At 49.7% G+C, this 20739-nt stretch overlaps 2 protein-coding genes across 7 annotated transcripts; one reads left to right on the forward strand and one right to left on the reverse strand.

Moving 5' to 3' along the window:
- Positions 1 to 26: 26 nt before the first annotated feature.
- Positions 27 to 14702, forward strand: SIRT3 (sirtuin 3). 6 transcript variants are annotated; one of them, XM_081282433.1, is made up of 7 exons: positions 27 to 176; positions 2594 to 2785; positions 2862 to 3094; positions 6100 to 6200; positions 9562 to 9723; positions 12609 to 12818; positions 14199 to 14702. In XM_081282433.1, exons 2-7 carry the CDS (start codon positions 2739 to 2741, stop codon positions 14217 to 14219), a joined length of 774 nt encoding a protein of 257 aa, XP_081138559.1. In that variant the 5' UTR covers positions 27 to 176; positions 2594 to 2738; the 3' UTR covers positions 14220 to 14702. The 6 variants fall into 6 exon arrangements, with proteins under 6 accessions (XP_081138559.1, XP_081138556.1, XP_081138557.1 ...); XM_081282430.1 differs by lacking the exon at positions 27 to 176 and adding an exon at positions 653 to 967; XM_081282431.1 differs by lacking the exon at positions 27 to 176 and adding an exon at positions 653 to 871.
- Positions 14703 to 15311: 609 nt separating this feature from the next.
- On the reverse strand, positions 15312 to 20354 carry RIC8A (RIC8 guanine nucleotide exchange factor A). Its single transcript, XM_081282429.1, has 10 exons — positions 20220 to 20354; positions 19883 to 19930; positions 19206 to 19796; positions 18899 to 18990; positions 18227 to 18377; positions 17212 to 17307; positions 16957 to 17101; positions 16734 to 16878; positions 16245 to 16364; positions 15312 to 15924 (listed from the first exon to the last, which is right to left on the reverse strand). Exons 1-10 carry the CDS (start codon positions 20301 to 20303, stop codon positions 15804 to 15806), a joined length of 1593 nt encoding a protein of 530 aa, XP_081138555.1. The 5' UTR covers positions 20304 to 20354; the 3' UTR covers positions 15312 to 15803.
- Between the last annotated feature and the right edge of the window lie 385 nt (positions 20355 to 20739).

A 20739-nucleotide genomic window follows, 5' to 3' on the forward strand; every position in this document is an offset into this window, starting at 1 on the left:
GCCAGGGCAACCACACTCAGACGTGTTTCGGGCAAAATTCTCTCCTGGGTCTGTACCGGCTTCCTGCACCAGGCCTGGCTCTGGAGACATTAAAGAGAACGGGCGCCAGCGGCCAACCGGCCCCGACTGGCGTGCGGCCTCAGCCTGAAGATCCGAGATCCTCTCCCATGGGGATGGTACTGGCACCTTCCTGGGAGTGTCTTGCGGGGACTAGGATTAGTTATCATCTCCGTGGCGGCTGAAGGTCTTGTCGCGGCTAGGGCCAGAGGCCAGAGCCCAGCAGACCCGGGAAACAACCCCACCCTCCGTCCACCTCCACCCTAGCGCGCAGGGGCAGGGCGGGAATGAATCTCGGAGTGGAGGAGGAGCAGGAGCTCACGAGGATGGTGCTCTAGCCGGGGAACGAGCTCACGGGGATGGGGCTCGGGGCGGGGGATGAGCTCACACGGGGTTGTCTCTTTGGGTGGGGCAGGAGCTCGCAGGGACAGGGAAGCGGGTCACGGGGATGGGACGTGGGCCCTGACTAGAACTTGCAGGGGTCGTGTGCGCGGTGGGGCTCGAGCGCACAGCTAGGCCCTCGGGACGGGGCGGGACTTGAGCTGGTGGGGCCGGAGCTCACCCGGATGGCGCTCGGGGCGTGGGCGGGGCGGGGCGTGGGCGGGGCGGGGCGGGGCGCGGGCACGTGACCTGCGGACGCCTGCGGAAGGAACATCATGGCGCTGTGGGGCCGACGGTGGCTGGCCTCTCTCAGATGGTGGGGCCCGGGAGGTGGGCGGCCTGGCCCCGCGCCGGCCCCACAGTCCCGCGCCTGGCGGACGGTGTGTGCCGGGGCGGATAGCGTCTGTGCTCGCGGCCTGCGGGAGCCAGGCAGGTGCGCCTCCGGAGGCCCCGGGTCGCGCGCAGGGCCTCTTCAGTTCTTGACCGTGGGTCTAGTGGTTCCGTCCGCGGCAGTTCGGCCCTTATACTGGTCTGTGAAAGTCCATTACGTGGTATTTCATAACTACTTTGATCATTCACGTGTTGAAATAGTGTCTAATCTGTAGCTTTTACAAATGACGTGGTGCCGAATTACTTTGCTTGTACCTTGTTTTTTGGATAAATTCCTAGTATTGGGACTTTAGGTCTAAAAGTATATGCATTTAACGTTTTAATGGCCTTCTTTACGTAAGGTCGTGCAGTTAAAACTGCCGTGTAGGTGACTACACCCAGTAACTGCCCTTTTTGGAATGCCACTCAATCCATCCCAGGGCCCTGCACATGCTAGGCAGGCACTCTGATCCTTACATGGGGAATTGAGCTTACATATGGAAAAATCTTAAGGTCCGTAGTTGTTAGGATATAAACTTAGATGCTTTGTAATGGGGGGATATTCAAGTAAATAATGGTAAATTCATCTGATACATATTGAAAGGTTAATAAAGAGATTTTCATCAAGGATAACGTTACTGAGCTCTTGTTCTGTACAGGCCCTGTTCTGGTGCTGGGGATAGAGCAGGTACCAGGACAGACGCTTGCTTCTGTAGAGCCAGTTCTTATTACAGAGATTATCTGCAAGACTGGCTGCCATTAAACCAACCTTGGCCACCATTGGTTTTAACACAGAAGCTGTAGGGCTTCCTATGAGAAGCAGACTATTTGCCCAGACTTGCAGTTGGGAATTTCTTTTGCCACTAGATTTTAGATTCTTGGTGAGATGTCCAGAAGGCTGTAGAAGCCAAGACTGTTGTCTCAGGAGGCCTCCAGGGTTTCTGCAGCTGCAGTGCCTCTTGCCCTGACCTTCAGGTGCTGCTACAGGCTCTGTGTCATTTGTATTGCTTTGTTTTCTTGTCTGCTCAGATGTAGAGTCATTTACAAAGTCCTGTGGCCTCATTGAAGCCTGTGACTTGTTTTTCTATGTGTTTTGTGCCCTTTACTATGAAAGACCATTCCATACTCCCAATCTTGGCTCTTGGCTTCTGGAGGTGACTTAAGAACTTTCCAGAGCTTTGCAATGAGAACCCTGAGCTGCAGTATACCTTCTGCCTTGCCTGATTGTGTAATTTTAGCTGCTAATCTGAGCTGCCCCCATCTGCAGACATTAAAGATGAACTCTGTGCAGCACCCTGAACCCCTGTCAGGGCATGGATGTTTCTTTCTGGAATAGTCTTTAGAGAGACCAGCTTTTATCCCAATAATATTTTGATGCAAAACCTGAGAATTACTTTAAACTCACTGTATTTTCATCATTTCCCATGTACCTTAAGGTGTGTAGCTCTGTGGAACATGTGCCCCAGAGCCTTCACAAGGAATACTTTTGGCCCTGGCTTGAGTTTCTATGAGGACTTCTTAGCACTGCTTTGATGGCTGCACTTACAAGTGATGCTTTCCTGATTACACAGTGCCTATTAACTGAAAGTTTTTGCTGCCAAATAGTCTTGATGTCTGATTTGTGACTGCTTTCTGTTTTAGCCAGTGGTCATCCATGGTGACAAAGTTGGTTGTTTTGGGGGGACTGAAGTGATGTGCATGACCTTTTTGACGGTGGGAAGGGTAGAGTGTGCTCGTTCTTGCTAGCGTGAAGCTGGTTGTCTTTCTATTCTGCATTTGCTCTCAGTATTACAAGTGGACGAAGGGCCATCTCACTGTCTGTGGGTGCTTCAGGCATCTTTGGAAGTGGAGGCAACAGTGAGAAAGAGAAACTGTCCCTGCAGGACATCGCTGAGCTGATCCGAGTGCGAGCCTGTCAGAAGGTGGTGGTCATGGTGGGTGCTGGCATCAGCACACCCAGCGGCATTCCAGATTTCAGGTACCACGGTAACCCTTGCTGAGGCTTCCCCACTCTCTCCTGGTGGGCTCAGAACCTCTTCCTTCTCACTCTGCAGATCTCCAGGGAGCGGCCTCTATAGCAACCTCCAGCAGTACAACATCCCATACCCCGAAGCCATTTTTGAACTGGAATTTTTTTTCCACAACCCCAAGCCCTTTTTCGCCTTAGCCAAGGAGCTGTACCCTGGAAACTATAGGCCCAATGCCACTCACTACTTTCTCCGATTGCTTCATGACAAGGGACTGCTTCTGCGTCTCTACACACAGAACATCGATGGACTTGAGAGAGGTGAGCCTCTGTTTCCTCGCCATGTCACATCTGTGCCTGTTTCCAGGTGGGGCTCCGGCCATTGCTAATACCTCATTTTTGGTGCTGTTTTGAGCCAACTAGACCTCTGTTGGGACCTCCCTGTGGGCCTGTCTTCCTGCAGAGTTGTGAGTTTTGGACAGAACTTAAGTTGACATTGTTTTGCTAATCTGGTATGAATATTTCTTTCATTTTTTTCTGTTTTAAGAAGTACATGGAGCTGGGCATGGTGGTTAGGTCTGTAATCCCAGCAGTTCAGGAAACTTGAGACAGTATTGCAAATTCAAAGGTCAGCTTCAGCAACTTAGTGAGGCCTTAAGCAATTTAGTGAAACTGTCTCACTAAGAGTTTCTGTTCTCAGGACTAAAAGGCTCAAGGGTCACTCCAGTTGAACTGGGCTGACTGGGCTGCGCAAAATAACTACACAAGAGACACAAATACCTTTTTCTTTGGGGTCGCTGTGACGGGGGGGGGGGCGGGGAAAGAAGAAATCTGTGGAACATGTAGAAATAAAAAGTATAAGAAATCCTCTGTCCTCCCACTCAGTTTCCATATCTGACACATGGCCCAGTCCTTGTTTGTCTGTTTCCCCACCTTCTTTCTCACCTCCAGGATGTTTTCAAGCAAATCCATCACATTGTAAATTTAATCTAGAAACAATCTAGAAGTAAATCAATGAGTATCTCTAGAAGATACAGACTGTAAAAAATAACTGGTACTCTCTCGAACCACTAATGGCCCCTCAGTGTTGTCTGGGTCAGGACAGCAGTGATTCACAAGAGGGGACAGGTCAGGCCATGCATCTCAGGGAAGCATCTGGGGGGACCTGGGTTAGGTGTAGTGGGGGCAGCTGCAGGGCAGTCAGTGAGCCAGCAGCAAGTTACCTGATCCCAAGAGGTGTCTCCTTGCTCAGGAGCTGTTTCATGTGAGATGAAATCTCTGGCTTGGACTCACAGAGGCAGCAGCGGCTACACTGTGGAGGCTTTGCTACCGAGGGTCAGGAGAGCTGGCCTTGTGGGAAGGTGGGAGCCGCCTGGCCATGAGTTTCAGCACTGCAGTTAGGACAGTGATGGGGATGTAGGAAGCCACCTGCAGGTGGAAGATTGAACACCTGAGAAACACTGAGGCAAGAATAAAAAGTTTTATTTAAAGGATAGAAGAGAGAGATGGGAGCTCCTCTGTAGAGAGGGTGTCCTGCCTCTTCTAAAGATTTTAGATTTCCTTTGTTTTCATGCCCCCTTCTCCCATCTTGCTTACCTGATCAAAAGGTGGAGTGATCCAGAGGCAGGTACCAAGCTGCCCAGGGGTACAGGCAGGAAGGGCAACATCCAGTGGGTATTTATTAACTGTGGGAGACCAACCTTACTCGTGACTGAGTCACACTCCCCAGTTGGGTGCTGAGGCGCTTATTTGCAGAAATGTGGCAGAGCTTTCCCTACCCTTCTTGGGTGCGAGGGTCGGTGTCTCTTGCATGGGTGTGTCTTGCCACAGCCCCATGGGTGAAGCTCCACTCTGCTCACCTGTTCCTTGCCCTGTTTAGGATAGAATCTTCCATGGAAGTGCCTTGTGTGTGTTCCCTTCTCTTTCTGTGCCCTTGGGTGTGGCCTACCCAGGTGTCAGTCAACCTGCTGACAGTAGACATCATGAAGATAGACTCAGCCCCCTGAAACCTGACCCCTTGCCTCATTTGAATAGCTTCTCCTCAGTAAAAGGGGTCAGCGCTGCTCTTGGCTCTCTCTTCCTGCGGACCCTTAAGATCAGAGGAGCCGTCACAGCGACCCCAAAGAAAAAGGTACTTGTGTAGTTATTTTGCGCAGCCCAGTCAGCCCAGTTCAACTGGAGTGACCCTTGAGCCTTTTAGTCCTGAGAACAGAAACCCGGCAATTAACAGCTCCTTGCTGGGAGGAACAGTTCCCTGGAGGCAGGTAACTTTGGCAACAGGTTGGAGGAGGGGAAGTACTCTGGAGGTATTAGCATTTTATTTCCTTTTGAATCAGCCACACCAAATCATTCATTGTCATTGTCTACACTGACTGGCCTTTTGCCTGGGCCTTGATAGCACAAACAGAGAAATTCCTAAGGCATTACTTTTTGTCTATTTTTTCACCAAGCAAATTTCTGGAAATGTATCTATACCCTCATTTTTACTTGATGTCTATAGAATAGGGTGAGTATTGCTAGATGTTAGAAACAAACACACATATACACATATATATTAGTTTGTTTGTTTTGTAGAATATCAGGGGTACTCTACCATTGAGCTACATCCTCAGTCCCTTTTCTTTTTTATTTTGGGATAAGGTCCTGCTAAATTTTGAGGGTCTTTCTAAGTTCTGAGGCTGGTTTTGAACTTGTGAAACTCCCGCCTCAACATCCTAAGTCATTGGGATCATAGGAATGCACCACCGTGCCCAGCAATATCAGACATAATTTTATCTGAATTTATATCCGATGGATTTTGTTCTGATTTTGTTTTGTTTTGGTATTGGGGATGGAACCCATGACCTTATGCATGCTAGCCCAGTGTTTTACCACTGAGCAATACCCCAGGCCTTTGTACTGAAATTTTTTTTTTTTTTTTTTTTTTGTACCAGGGATTGAACTCAGGGTCACTTAATCACTGAACCACGTCCCCAGCCCTTTTTATTGTATTTTATTTAAAGACATGGTCTCACTGAGTACTTAGGGCCTTGCTAAATTGCTGAAGCTGGTTTTGAACTCATAATCCTCCTGACTCAGCCTTCCGAGCCGCTGGGATTACAGGTGTGCCCAGTGAAGGCTTTGTTTAAATGTGGCTTAGCTCCAGCTGGGAGCCCCTGTGCCTTACTCTGTTGGTGGAGAATCACTATTGGCAATATAGGCAGGGACACCAGGCTTTCCTGAGGGCTGAAATCCCTTCCAGGATGCTGCCACATCCAAAAGTCATGCTTCCGACTTGGTATTCATGCCAGCCCAAGGCTGCAATGCTTGCTTTGGTTGGATTTCAGTGTCTGGCATCCCCACTTCGAAGCTAGTTGAAGCTCATGGGACCTTTGCTTCGGCCACCTGCACAGTCTGCCGAAGATCCTGCCCTGGGGAGGACTTCTGGGTGAGTTGTTCCACTGATAGTCTCTCTCTTCTGCAATTCGTGGGAGTGGAGGTGATCTGGAAAAGTGGTATAATAGCATGAAAATATTTTTTCTTTCTTTTTCTCTTTTTTTTGGTACCAGGGATTTAGCCCAAGGGTGCTTAGTGAGAGGTCTCATTAAGATGCTTAGGGACTCGCTCATTTGCTGAGGCTGGCTTTGAATTTGTGATCTTTCTGCCTCAGTCTCCCAAGTCATTGGGATTACAGGTGTGCTCCACTTCACTTGCCCTTTTCTTTACTTTTAATTTAGAAAAATAATACATGCTTATAAACAACTAAGACAGCACAGAATGAATCTCCTTTCAACTAGTTCCTACTGCCCACCTTTAACAATTTGGTGTATGTTTTAGTTAACTTTCTTGTTATTGTAACCAAAGGACTTGACAGCAACAACACAGAAGGAAAAGTTTATTTTGGCTTATGATTTTAAAGAGTGGGTCCATGGTGGGCTAACTCCATGGCTCTGGGACGAGGTGAGGCAGATCATCATGGTGGAGGAAAACAGCTCAGGACTTGACAATCAGGAAGCAGAAAGGACAATATATAAACCCCTAAACCATGACTGAAGTGATCTACCTCTTCCAGCCACACCCTACCTGCCTCGTTTACCACCCAGTTAATCCATATTAATGATTTAATCTGCAGATTAGCTCACACCTCTTATAGTAATCTAATCATTTTACCCCTGAGCATTCTTGCATTGTCTCACACATGAGCTTTTGGGGGAAAATCATAACAGTATATAATGTCCTAGGACTTCATTTTATTTTTAAATTTTGAGATAGGGTTTCACTAAGTTGCTTAGGACCTCACTGAATTGCTGGGGCTGGCTTTGAACTTGCCTTCCTCCTGCCTCAGCCTCCCAAGCTGCTGGGATTACAGGCATGTGCCACCATGCACAGCTATTCAAATATTTTTAATTTTAGTGAATTCTAGTTTATCTATTTTTCTTTTTTTGTGCATGCTTTTGATGTTGTATCTAAAACAAATATTGCTAGTTCCAAGTTCATGAAGTTTTGCCTGTTTTCTGGTTTTTAGCTCTTATATTTAGGTCTTTGATCCATTTTGAGTTAATTTTTATAGAGAGTGTGAGGTTGTTTAGCACCATTTGTTGAAGAGACTGTCTTTCCCCATTGAATGGTTTTCACTCTTGTTGAAAACTAGTTGCTCATAAATGTGTGGATTATTTTTGAATTCTCAATTCTATTCCATTGGTATATTTGTACATCCTTAGGCCAGTACCACACTGTATTGGTTACTGTAACTTTGTGGTAAGTTTTTTTTTTTTTTTAAATATTTTTTTTAGTGGTAGATGGACACTATATCTTAATTTTATTTATTTTTATGTGGTGCTGAGGATTGAACCCAGTGCCTCATGCTTATGAGACAAGCGCTTTACCACTGAACCACAGCCCCAGCCCAGTGGTAAGTTTTAAAATCAGGAAATGGGAGTCTAGCACATAGTGGAAACTGTAGGTGCATGTTTAATCTTTTCATCAACACATCCATTGAATGACTGGTTTCTTCATCAGTTTAGTCTACTAAGTGCCAGACATTTGGGTGGGTGCTGTGGATGCAAAAACAAACGGAGTGCCAGGTGTAGGAAGAAGCTCTTGCACAGCTATGGGAAGAGAGTGACTGGGGCCCGTAGGGATGAGTCAGTCTGGATCCCAGAGCCCTTCCTGGCACAGGAGAACTGGAGTGTGGCAGGCCAGGGTGTTTTCTTTTTTGTGTGTGTGGGGGGTTACTAGGGATTGAACCCAGAGGTGCTTGACCAATGAGCCACACCCGCCAGCCCTTTTTTATTTTTATTTTAAGATGGTCACGCTAAGTTGCTGAGGATGGCCTTGACCTTGCGATCCTCCTATCTTAGCCTCTTGAGTCGCAGGGATTAAAGCATGTACATTAGCACTGGATAGATACTGAAGAATTTTAAAGCAGGAAAGGGACGTGAAAGGTTCGCATCTTAGCTTATGTGGGCAGCAGGTTGAATTTCTTGGGTCAGGAGCCTACTATGGGGAGGTGGGTGATCTGGGTAGGAGATAGGGAAGCCATGGGTCGAGCAGACACAGTGAACAGAATGAGATAGCTACAGGAGGCAGGGCTGTTTGGAGGTGGAGATGGAGGGGTCTAGGAAGATGTCCTGGGCCCGAGTCCAAGGAGGCGCAGGAAGGAGGTGTGGGTGGAAACCACAGACTTGAGAACCATAGTACTGCAGGTAACAGAGACCAGATGAAGCCTTTCTGTAAGAGGGAGAGAAGCTCTGGTAGGTTTTGTAAACTTCAGACTAGCCATAGTGCTGTCAGCATCCCAACCTCCCCAACCCCTGCATGTTTCTTTATGGAACCCCAGTATGTATGTGTGTGTGTGTGTGTGTGTGTGTGTGTGTGTGTGTGTGTGTATGATGAGAAAGGCATGGAAGGGGTCCCAGGTCCTCTGGGAGGTGTCCTGGGGGGCCAGTGCAGGAAGCCTGACACCTGCAGGGCTGAGGTATGCCTTGGTCACTTCAGCTCTGACCAGGGTTAAGCATCCTACTGCCTTCCCATTGTGGGGCAGATGTCCACAGAGCACTGTCCAAGGCCTGGGGTCCACCAGGTGTGTTCTTGGCACCAGCTCAGGTGCAGAGCAAGAATAGACATTCAGCCTGTGAGGGGATTTGTGGATGAAACCAGGTGAGGTCCAGGATTTGTATTTATTTATTTATTTATGTACTTATTTATATGTGACAGCGGAATGCATTACAATTCTTATTACACATATAGGGCACAATTTTTCACAATTTTTGTATACAAAGTATATTCACACCAATTCTTGTCTTCATACATGTACTTTAGATAATAATGTCCATAACATTCCACCATCATTTTTAACCCTATGCCTCCTGCCTTCCCCTCCCACCCCTCTGCCCTATCTAGAGTTCGTCTATTCCTCCCATGCTCCCTCTTCCTACCCCACTATGAATCAGCCTTCTTATATCAAGAGAAAGCATTTGGCATTTTTTGGGGGGGATTGGCTAACTTTGCTTAGCATTCTTTTCTAACTCCATCCATTTACCTGCAAATGCCATAATTTTATTCTCTTTTATCGCTGAGTAATATTCCATTGTGTATATATGCCACATTTTTTTTTCAGGATTTGTTTTTAAGTACTCTGACCACTCCAACATTTTGGAGGATTACATAAAAACTGTTGGTAATTGCTAAAACTGGGCACTTGGGGTCTGTTGCACTATTCTCAATTTCTGTGCTTGTTTGAAATTTCTTGAGTTTATTCCCTCCTAAAAGGCATCTTCCTTGGTCCTGCCTTCTTTCTGTGTCCCCAGGCCGACGTGATGGCCGACAGGGTGCCCTGCTGCCCAGTCTGCACTGGCATTGTGAAGCCTGATATTGTGTTCTTTGGGGAGCCACTACCCCAGAGGTTCTTGCTACATGTGGTTGATTTCCCCATGGCAGATCTGCTGCTCATCCTAGGCACCTCCCTGGAGGTTTGTGAAGGGGCTTTGGGGGCATGGGCTGCTGGAGGATAGGAAGGAGGTCGGTGCAGAGGGGTCAGCCCAGGGTGCTAAAGGCGATGGGATCCAGCTAATGTTATAGGCCTGGGGAGTAGCTGTGTGAGAGGATGGGGAGAATGGGAGGGCATGTGGTGTGGGGATTCCAAGGGATGGAAGGGGCAGGTGGGGTGTGGCTGGTCAGGGTACAGTGAGGGATGTGCCAGTCCTGAAGACAGCAGAGTGATGGGCACCTGCAGGGTGGGAGGACTGTGGCCTGAGGTGGAGAGGCTCCTGGCTCAGCCTGTATCAGGGTTTTGTTGGTTGGGGCAGTTGGGAGTGAGGATGCTACATTGGGTTCTGTATACCTGTGGTGAGGTGCCTGGGAGATGCCTGCTAGACACATCCAAGAAACTGTCCTCCATCTCAGTTTGAATGATAAGGAATTTCTAAAAGATGTGGAGCAAGAAATGAGACTACGAACTAAGCTAGTGCCTGACTGGGTACACCACCAGGGGCTCCCCAGTGGCCAGAGGCCCAGTGTATGCTGTGGGCATCACTGTTGCTGCCTGCTCAACCAGGCCCTGTCCCAGCCCTATGGACAGTCACAGCATAAATTGAGGAAATTCTGTAGCTTGTTATGTGCAATGGGAAAAATACCAGGTGAGGCAGGAAGGTTGGAGGAGTGGCTTGGTTGCTTGTGAAGGTGTCAACTGAGGGATCTGGCAGGGTTGTGGCACAGGATGATTCCTGTGGCTGCTTTGCTGTGAATTGGCACAGGGGACAGACCCAGCAGAGGCTCTTGCAGGTGGTGATTGGCTGGCACTGGCAGATAGACAGGTAAAGCCATCATGAGCCCTTGGAGTCTGGATGTGAAGGCAGAAGGCAGGCCAGAATGGGAGTTGTGGGAGAGCCTGGACTCCCACAGGGCTTCAGGGTTATGGCTTGTATTTTTTGGTGGGCAGGTTTGAGGATCCTCAGGAGAGGTATGCATGGGGGTGGAGTCTAGCAGAGACTGAGGTAGGAGCTGGGGTTTGGAGTGAATGGACAGGAGAGCCTGAGGTGCAAACAGATGTGAGCTGGGATGGAGGATGGACATAGGAAAGCCACTCGGAGGTGCCAAAGACTGGGCTGTGGGAGCCATGGTAGTTGGCATATGGGCTGAGCCAGCTGTAAGGTGTGGACACTGAGACCACTAGCCATCATTCTATTTGAAGCAAAATGAAAATAGTTGTGTTTTCTTCTTTTTTTTTTTTTTTCTGGCTATAAAAGCACTATTCATACATTATATAAAGGTATAAAAAGCCAAGCGTCATCTTTAATCCCATCAACAACTGTTAGTGTTTTTTGTTTGTTTGTTTTGTGGTACCGGGGATTGAACCCAGGGCCTTGTGCTTGCAAGGCAAGCACTCCACCAACTGAGCTATATTTCCATCCCAACTGTGTGTGTTTTGGTCTGTCCTCGTGTGCTGCTGTTCTGTGCAGTGCTGTACATCCCGCTCTTTGACTGGCTATGTCCATGTTGGTGTGAGCACGTGGAGCTGTGTGGTAGGTGCTGCAGCTGCCCTGGGAGGGCAAGGTTCCAGCTGAAGCCAGCCTGCCAGTGCGTACCAGTGTGACCTGGATCCTCCGGTGGAAGGCACAGGCTTTTCCTTGTCTGCTTTGTGAAGAAATATTGATGTGTTGGCTTATGGAGCACTGCTTTGGATCTTCTTGAGCTATGACACAATATATGGTACATAAACCATATGATCTTTTTTCAGAATCTTAAATATTCTGAATTCTGAAACATATCCATATATAATTTTATAGTGAAAGTGCCTATAGTGAATATCCAAGTGTATACATTTTTACACTCACAGAAATACTTCTAAAGGGTAAATGTTGATGCATATTCAAGACTCAGTTTCCAGGAAGTACCAATACAGTGCCTTAACAGGGTGCAAGGGGCCATATGCACATATCCTCACCAATACTAAAATTTCCTATCTTTAATTTTTTTCCAGTCTGATCAGTTAAAAGAGGTCTTGTACTTCTGTAATAGTGCAGTTCCTCTATCTCTTGCCCATCTTTCACTGGGTTATAAATTAGCAAAATAAATAAGTTCCTAAATTACATGTTTTTAAATTAGCAAGTAGAAGTATAAATTATCATGTTGTATATATTGCAGTCTGTTTACGATGATGAGTTTAATATTTTTCTACATAGTGGTTTTATGGAGATACCACTGTGATAGCATTTATACAGTCTGTCATTTTCATTTGTCTTATTTTACTTCAGTTACCATTCCTAAAAAGTCCTTTCCCATCCTTACCTATAGACCCTCAATTTTCTTCATGAACTGCTTTTGTTTACATCTAAATCTTTAATTCATTTGAAACCTTCCCAATGAAAGGCAGGAATTAAGCATTTCCCTCCTAGATACTAAACCACCCTTGTTAGCATTTATTTATTTATTTATTTTTTATGTTGTTACTCTTGAGATTGAATTCCATTTGAGAACCAGATGCAGAAGCTGGATGGCATGGTTTACATCTCTCTAGAGTCAGATGGTGAAGACTGAGGAGGGATCGTAACTCAGCTCCAGGCCTCTCCTGCCAGATGAGAAGATTTGCAGGACAGTGTTGCAGCAGGGCGAGTAGAGTGGTGGACAGGTGGAAGGAAGATGCCCACCGCACAGTTGGCAGGAAGGAGGAAGGTGGGGGGAGCAAGAGGTGAGGGAGGCCTGGGAGGACAGGATCATCCAGATCAAGCATAGGAGGCTGCTTGAGCTTGAAGCATGGTGATCTCTCCTGTCCCTCTAGGTCTCATGGCCATGGTGTGGTGACTTGATGGGCTTGTGGGATGGATACTGTGCTCCTCATGTTTGGGTTATTTTTCAGGTGGAGCCTTTTGCCAGCTTGTCTGAGGCTGTGGGGAGCTCAGTGCCCCGGCTGCTCATCAACCGGGACTTGGTGGGACCCTTTACTTGGCGACCTCGCAGAAGGGATGTGGCTCAGCTGGGGGATGTGATTCACAGTGTAGAAAGGCTGGTGGAACTTCTGGGCTGGACAGAAGAAATGCAGGACCTTGTCCAGCGGGAGACTGGGAAGGTACAGACCACAATGCTACTGTTGGTCTTATACTGGGCACTAACCTGGGTCCACCACCTCCATTGACAGGAACAAATGATGCCAAGTACATGCTCCTGAGTCCTCAGAGCTAATGGTGGCTAAGGAAGGATGGTAGTTCTGGTCATTCTAGTCTGTTGCCTTTCCTTCCTAAAACAAAGCAGCCATATTCCCCTCTGAGGGTTGGGATGACTGAGATGACCCATGTATAAGGACTTTGAGAAGCTGAAGTTCTCTGCCCTTTCTGTGGGATGGTGCTCAAACTGGGATTTTTAAAATACTTTTTTTAGTTGTCAATGAACCTTTATTATTATTTTTATTTTTTTATATACAGTGATGAGAATTGAACCCAGTGCCTCACACATGCTAGGCAGGTGCTCTACCTCTGAGCTACAACCTCAGCCCCACCTGGGATGCTTTTAAGAAGTGGTCCATGGGAGTTGTTATCCATATAGCCTGCCAAGGATAGACAGCCAGAGTGTTGATGCTTTCTAGATGGTTCCTAGGAAAACCATGTAACTTCTAGAGGAGTCAATAGCATTTAAAGCCCAGGTTTAAGGTTACAGACAGGTCTGATACTGCCCAAGGGCAAGCACCCTCTTCTTGCCTCCATTGGCAAAAGCCCCAGCCTCTGGTTGCAGTCTGAGACTTGTTAAGGATGAGACTTAGCACTTGCTGTTTCCACACACATTAGACATCATTACCACTATTATTTATGGCCTTTCATTCCAGTTTGGCTCTGAGGGCTGATGTAGGCTGGTGCCATTTCTCATCTCACTATAGATAGGAGTAAAGACCACCAATGTCATAATCACGTTGGCCACTCCATTCAAGAAGCAGAGAACTCAGCAAAAAATGTCGTTGAGGCAGGTGCTCCCCTGGCCATCTTGCAGGGCAGTGGAGAGCTGGTCATGTCAGCCTGACAGGCTTGTCCTGAAGCCTCTTCCTGGTTTGAGTCCCGTTCCCATATAAAAGGAGACTAATAGCCCTTACTGATTTTTGGAAATGGCCCTACAAGACTTAATCTGTGTGATTTCTTGGTTTCATGGAAAGTTATGAAAAATAGGTTATGATTTCCGGGATTTATTTTTTAATTGCTACCCAAGGAATCAGATAGTAATGTTTTTGAGCATGTAAGCATCAGTACACCTCAACTGGGAACTTTAAAATCCTCAGAACGGGTCTCCTTTTATCTGCCTTGTTCTGCCAAGCCTGCTGGGACCTTGTTTTTTTTTTTTTGCAGAGAAAAGCGCATCTCATGAAATATTTTGCTTGCTTTCAGCAAGGTGTTCAACCCAGGCTTGAGATGTGCTGGCCTGCCTGGGTATATACACTTAATTGATCTCCTCTCTTCTCTTCTAGCTGGATGGACGGGACAGATAGGAGGGTGATGGTTGCCGCATGCATGAGCAATGGCAACAGGAGAGACTCACACCTCATTTCTAGTGAGACCATATGCTTGCAGACAGCTTGGTAGGTTTACAAAATTTGGCCAAACCAGGACATGTGACCTGCAGACACAGTGGACATCTGAGGCTGCCCTCAGACTGTATTGCAGGTAGGGTGGTGTTTATACTCAGTAACACCCAGTCACAGATGGAAAGGAACTGCATGGCCTGTTTACTGTGTCCAGTTCTTCACTGTTAGAAGCTCTTAATACAAAAAGCTTTCTTCTGATGGTGACCTTCTTGGACAGACAGACAACTGGAATCTCAGACCTGATTTGCTTTTACAGTGCCTAGAGCTTAGCAGCCCTCCCGGGGCCCTGGTAATGTACCGGGTCTTCTAGCATGTTGGTATTTGCAGTAGGGTTATTTTTAATTAGAGAAAGTCTGGAGCATGAAATAAATTTTAGTATTTAAACAATGGCATCTTCCTTTTTTGTTTCCCTCAAAGGAACAGCAAGTGTTGACATGACCATGGAAAATAAACCTTGGGGTATGGGCATCTCCCTCTCTTGGCAGGGGACAGAACTGTTCTCACCTATTCGTGGATTCATCCTGAGGGGATCTCAGCCCCCTCTTCCACCCAGCACCTGTCTCCCTTCTGGAGGCTCTGTGTTTCCAGGGCAGTACTTCCTGTCCCTGGGCTGGAGCCGACAGGGTCAGACTTAACTAAACATGTAAGGGGGGTCCCATGACCTTATTCCTTAGTGATGACAAAATATGCGTGGTGATCTAGGAAAAGTATTTACTTCTGAAAAGGACAAAAGTGGTTTCTTTGATGGTCTTTTGATATTTTACACATATTCTCTCTCACACAGTCTTACCCGAAATACTTCTTTATTCTGTGATGTTTTTGTGGCTCTTAGAAATCTTGAGATTTCAACTTACAGCCTTATGAGGGGCATCTGCCTTCACATAAGTATTTATCATCTAAGTCAGTGGATAGCATTGAGTCAGTTGTCACAACCAGTGAGAGCTCAGATGTGTGGATACTGTAGCAGGTGACTGAGCCAGGGCCAAGAAGAAAGTAGAAGAGGCCATAGTGAGGACAGACAGCAGAGCTTACAACGCTTACCTGGGTGCTCAATGTTCCTGACACATTGACATGTTCTAGCAGACTGTTTCCCTTGTGAAAGGCAGCACATGCCCCACACACTAGCTTGTTCAGAATGCCAAGCCCAGACAGCTGCCTTGTGTGCTCCCCTGCTGAGCCCCACCTCCCAAGGCATGCTGGCCTGTGTGTCAAGACAGGCCCTATCCTCAGCCACCACCCCTGCATCCTCAGCACTTATCAAAGACATGGTTTCATCTGTGGAAGTCAAGACTGAGTTCCCAGGTTTACAGCAGGACAAGACCACTGAGATCCTAAAGATAAGAAATCAGACCACAGGCAAAGCACTAACAGAGCTTGGGTAGAAAAGTGTCTCCATGCTGGAGAGGTGGGTGTGGCTTCCCCAGGCTGAGGCCCTAAGGATGCCTCTGGAAGCAGCACCAGTTCTGGAGGGGAGAAGAGCTGTTGTCCTCAGTCAGGGTCTGAGTCGGGGTCTGAGGAGAGCTGTCCCTCCATGGTCTCACACATGGCATCTTGCAGAGATGTGAGGTGTCCCCGGGGACTCATCCCCATGGGTTGTATGACTCTGTGCCTGTTGGGGAAAGGTGAGTAGGACTGGGGAAGAGGCCTGGTGTGCTGGAAGGCCGGGGCCACCTGGGTAGAACCCTGTGTTAACTGGGCTCAAATCTCAACTGCTGCCCTGGCTTCAAGACACTGAGCAGTCCCTTACTTTCCTGGCCTCATTTTCATCACCTGTACACAGGCACAATATCAATCTAACCTCAACTTTGCTCAAGGATTTCCAACATCAGTCACGCAGCCTTTCAGGACCCTAAGCCCTTCTCTGGTCTCACATTGGGATGTGGGTCCATTCTTCTTCCTCCCAAGTGCAGACCACTCCTCCCAACACACCTGGAGAGCTTGTCAAACATGTTCACCAGCTTCATGGCCTCATGCTCCTTCTGCTCCTCTGTCATGCCCTCCATAGGATTGGGTGGCTTCTCCTCCACTCTCCCTGTCACAGGGTTGATGCTGCATCCCAGAGGGGGAATGGACAAGGTGTTAGTAACTCTCCAGGACAAGAGGGGCTACATGGGTAGGTGGACGCCCACCTTCCTGCTCAGGCCTAGAGTGGCAAGACACAGGTTTACCCGGTGGAGGGAGGGGAGCATGCAACCACAGAAGAAAACACCCTCCAGGAGGAGAAGCTCCTGCCTGGCCCACTCCCGGTGCCCAAGCCCTCCCTGCATGCTCAGGACAACATCCCTTGGGAACAGGTATCAGATTCTGGAGGGTCTTTCCATTCCTCATCCTGTCCCATCAACCACAGGAGTCTAGATGGGTGGGGAGCAGGAATGGAGGCGGGGGTGAAGGGAATCCCAAGTGTGTTGGGGTACACACCTGGCCTTGGCTTCCTTGTACTCGTCAGTGTCCGTATCCTCGTCCTCTGAATACTGGCCCTCAGGCCGCCCACCTGCCATGAGGCCCCTGGCAGCCAAGAGGCCTGCGGCGTTCCCGTAGCCTGTATACTTGATGAATCGGGGCACTGGGGGCCAGGATACAGGTCAGTGGGTGAATATGGCTGGGGTAGGGCAGGCCTGGGGCTCGGGCTTCCCACACTCACCACTCTCAGAACACAGCACAAAGAGGAATTCAGCAGCTACCCTCTTCACATCCGTGTCCAGGTGTGTCATGAGGCGGACAAGCTTGTTCCGCAGTAGCTCCCCAACCTCAGGCCGGGTCCTCACATCCCGCAGAGGTGGCAGCACCTGGGGAAGCGGCTGGCACTCAGCCTAGGCTTGGAGCAACTTGAAGTCTGTGAGCAGGGTCACGCCCACCTCACCCCACCCCCCCAAGCTCTGGCTCCTCTGCCAAGTACCTGGGCCTTCAGGAATTTCCTGACTGGACGGTGCATGCGGGCACACTCTGTCAGCACACTCAGCACAGGAGCCACACTCTCCTTTAGCCTGTGGGTCTGCAGAGGGACCCATCACTGGGCAGTACTCCATCTGACTTGGGGTGAAGGGTGGCAGCTACACATGCCCTGGCTAGTCCTGGAAGCAGAGACTTGGGAGTCCCCAAGGGCCAGGAGCTGGTGGTAGGTGTCTGTCAGTTTTGAAAGGGATGGGAATAGGCCTAAACTCAGGAAGTTAGTTGAAAGCTTTATGAGTTGGAGCAAACGACTCAATGCTTTAAGTCTAACTTTACCATCTATAAACCAGGGTTGTAAGCAGAACACAAAGTATTCCAATTTGTCTACACACCACTGGCATCCTGCTCTCAGAAAATGACAGCAGAAAGAAACAACAGAACCTTTACTCTTTGTGCTTCCTGGACAGCGAGCAGAGAGCTCCTATCACTGCCGGCCTCCCTTGTTATCTCCCAGAGCATAACACCAGCAGCTGCAGCAATAAGGACAGGCAGCCACCCTCCTCACTCAGTTCACATGCATGCAAGCATACTCCACCCCAGCAACATGGCTCCCAGAGATCTGGCAATCTTGGTCTGTGGCTCTTTTGCTGGCTTAATGTCTGTAAGCTCTGGTAGGACTGAGTTCCAGCTGTCTGGATGTCCTGTGGGCTCACCAGGAAATCCCTGGTGAATCTCCTTAAGAGGGACAGCTATGCTTATGACCAAGGGGGCTGCTCATGCACAGGGATATGAGGAGGCTGAGGGTCACAAGCAGGGGCTTCTCAAGATTACTAAAGAGGGAACCACAAAGGGACTGCTAGCATCTTGCTAGAACAAAAAAAAACTTGACTCCTTGTAGCAGTGGGCAGAAATGAAACCTTGAATGAATAAGGTTGTCCACATGTAGAAACAATGACCACAGCTGTGCAAACAGCCAAGGTCAGAGCCACTGCAGAGGACTGCCCAGCAGGTACCCTGCCTACCTGGTGCAAACGCTTCTCTAGGAAGGCGAGGAGGACACCAATCACATCCATGTTCACTCCCATGAACTCCAAGGAGCCTTCATGCAGCTCTAGGGCGAGGAGGACGTCCAAACACTTGAGAGGCAAGTTCCCCAGGAGATTCACTGTGTGGCTGGGGACAGATGGAGAGAGGCCTTGACAGGGCTAATCCTAAGTGCAGGTACAATCCCTGGAGGGGCCACAGATGTGCGCCATAGTCCGGGAGCCTGAAGAACAGTTCTAGGGATCACAGCCAAGGGTAGGGACTGATCTCAGGAATATGCCCAAGTGTATGGTGGTCCCCAGAGTGGCAATCTGCCCCAACATTTGTGTGCTGAAGTACTGATTGATCTCTGGAAACACAGGCCAATCCAGGCACAGTTCACCAAGAACAGGAGCAAGGGACTATACTGCCCTAATACCATGCCAACCTTGGCCACTGCCCAACACCCTGGCCCTAAATTCATGGCTCTTATCCTACTCACACAACAGAAGCACCTGAGGATCCATGTAAACACAAGGATACCGTCCTGCCCATATAGAGTCTAAGGTAGGGTCTGGGCTCCCAGGTGGTTCTGGTCCAGTGCCATGGTGGGGGATCGCAATCCAGACATCAGAGCATGTCCCTCCTACCAGGATTGGCCCTGTCCTCACCCGTGGAACTCCTCCGTGCGGTCTCCAGCAGCAGCAACCATCACACAGTGCCGCAGAAGGGTTCCCAGGTACTGGTAAAGGGCAGTGTCTTCCTGACAAAGACAGAAAGTGGCTTCTGAGAGAGAAAGCCCCACTTGTCCCAACTGCTGCACTCCAGGACTACGGCACTAACCATTGTACCTTCTCAGCTGCACACCTGGTCCACACCATGCCTGACACCCAGGAACTTGAAGGTACTGTGGAAGGCAGGTCCACAAAATGTCCCAGCTGAGTTAGCAACCACCCATGGGTTCAGGCCACCACTCACCTCGTCCACTTCCCTCTTGATGGAGTCAAAGGTGATATTAAATAGCACCTTGAGGATCTCCATAGCCCGCTCAGTCTCTTGGGGAGGAAGGAGATCAGGTGGGCTCTCTTCTGGGGTCATGCCCAGTGTCAGTTCCAGTGTGTGGGTCAGCAGGTGCACGCCATGCAGCTCCTGAAACAGCTGCTGGCGCACATCAGTGCGGAGTGCTGTTAGTAGGAAGAGGAGCCTTAAATCAAAGAACTGGACATCATGTGGGAAGCTCTTCTTGCTGTACATCCCCACACGCTCTGCTAGCCGCACCACCAGATGGGCCTCTGCTGCCAGTGTCTGTGCCACTGGACTGCTGAGCACGAGGTTGCAGAGGCACTTCAGGGACTCTAGTATGACATCCATATCTGGGGATTCTGGGACAGACCCCTCAGAGGCAGAGATGCCAGCATAGCAAGCTAGTGCATGTAAGCTCTGGCGACTGGTGAATGGGTCCAGGCAGCTGCGGTCCCGGGACAGGATACGGACAGTCTGTAGCCAGGTGACACGGTGTGAAGGTGGCAACCCCTGCTCCAGGACTGTGACCAACAACTCTGCAAGTCTCTGTGGGCAGGAAGAAGAGCGACTCCACTAGGCCCTCTTCCTGGGCAGCCCATCCCTGCACCGTTTCCCCTTGGGCCGGCACCCACCTTCCTGTCCTCCTGTTGGGCCTCGTCAAAGGTGAAGCTCTGGGAGTGCTGCAGAGAGACCCAGTGAAGTCAGAGCCACACGCAGGTAGGGCCTGTGTTTCTAGGGTTGGCCTCCCTGCCTCTGATTCTGAGGCAGCAAACACCACTCTGAACAGGTGGCAGGGTCTACACTCGGCGTCCACCCACACGCCCCTCGGCCACAGCACCCCAGACCGGGTTCCCACTCCTCCGCTGCACGGCCAAGGGTTCCCTTCCGCACCTAGACACTCCCTGCCCACCGCGCTAAGGCCACGGGATCCCTTCCCGGAACGCCCCTCGGCCGCCGGCGGCCGCTCACCTCCCGGTTGTAGGCTCGTAGAGCTTCCGTAATCACGTCTTCCTTTCCCGTCTCTAGGGCATCCGCAACCGCCCGGGGCTCCATGGTCCCCAGAACCTGCCCCGCAAAGCGCGGGCCGGGCAGAGGCCAGCAGCCGAACCCGCCGGCCCCACCCTAGCCCGGAAGCTCAGCGTCCGCGCGCGACGGACGCCGGGACCGGCTGCGTGGGGCGGGGCCTCAGGCTGCGCGGCTGAAGGTGGCTGGGCCCCGCAGGTGCGGCCGGAGGCACCGGAGACCGCAAGGTTTGGCCTCCAACGCCACCCGGCCCGGTGACCAGCCGACCTAGGTCCGCGCCGCCCCGGAACCGAACGGCGACCCCTCCTCTGTGCCCCGGCGACTGGGGTACGAGTGTCCAGACGGAGAGGCCCTCAGACCCCGCACCGCAGGCTGTCAAGCGAGGCGTCGGCGGGACTTGGCAGTCCTGGGCCGCTCCCCGCTCAGACGGGAGTCTGCAGTGCGCCTCCCGCGTGAGAGACGCTGG

Source organism: Spermophilus citellus (assembly GCF_964194105.1).
Source record: "Spermophilus citellus genome assembly, chromosome: 2".
Lineage (NCBI taxonomy): Eukaryota > Metazoa > Chordata > Mammalia > Rodentia > Sciuridae > Spermophilus > Spermophilus citellus.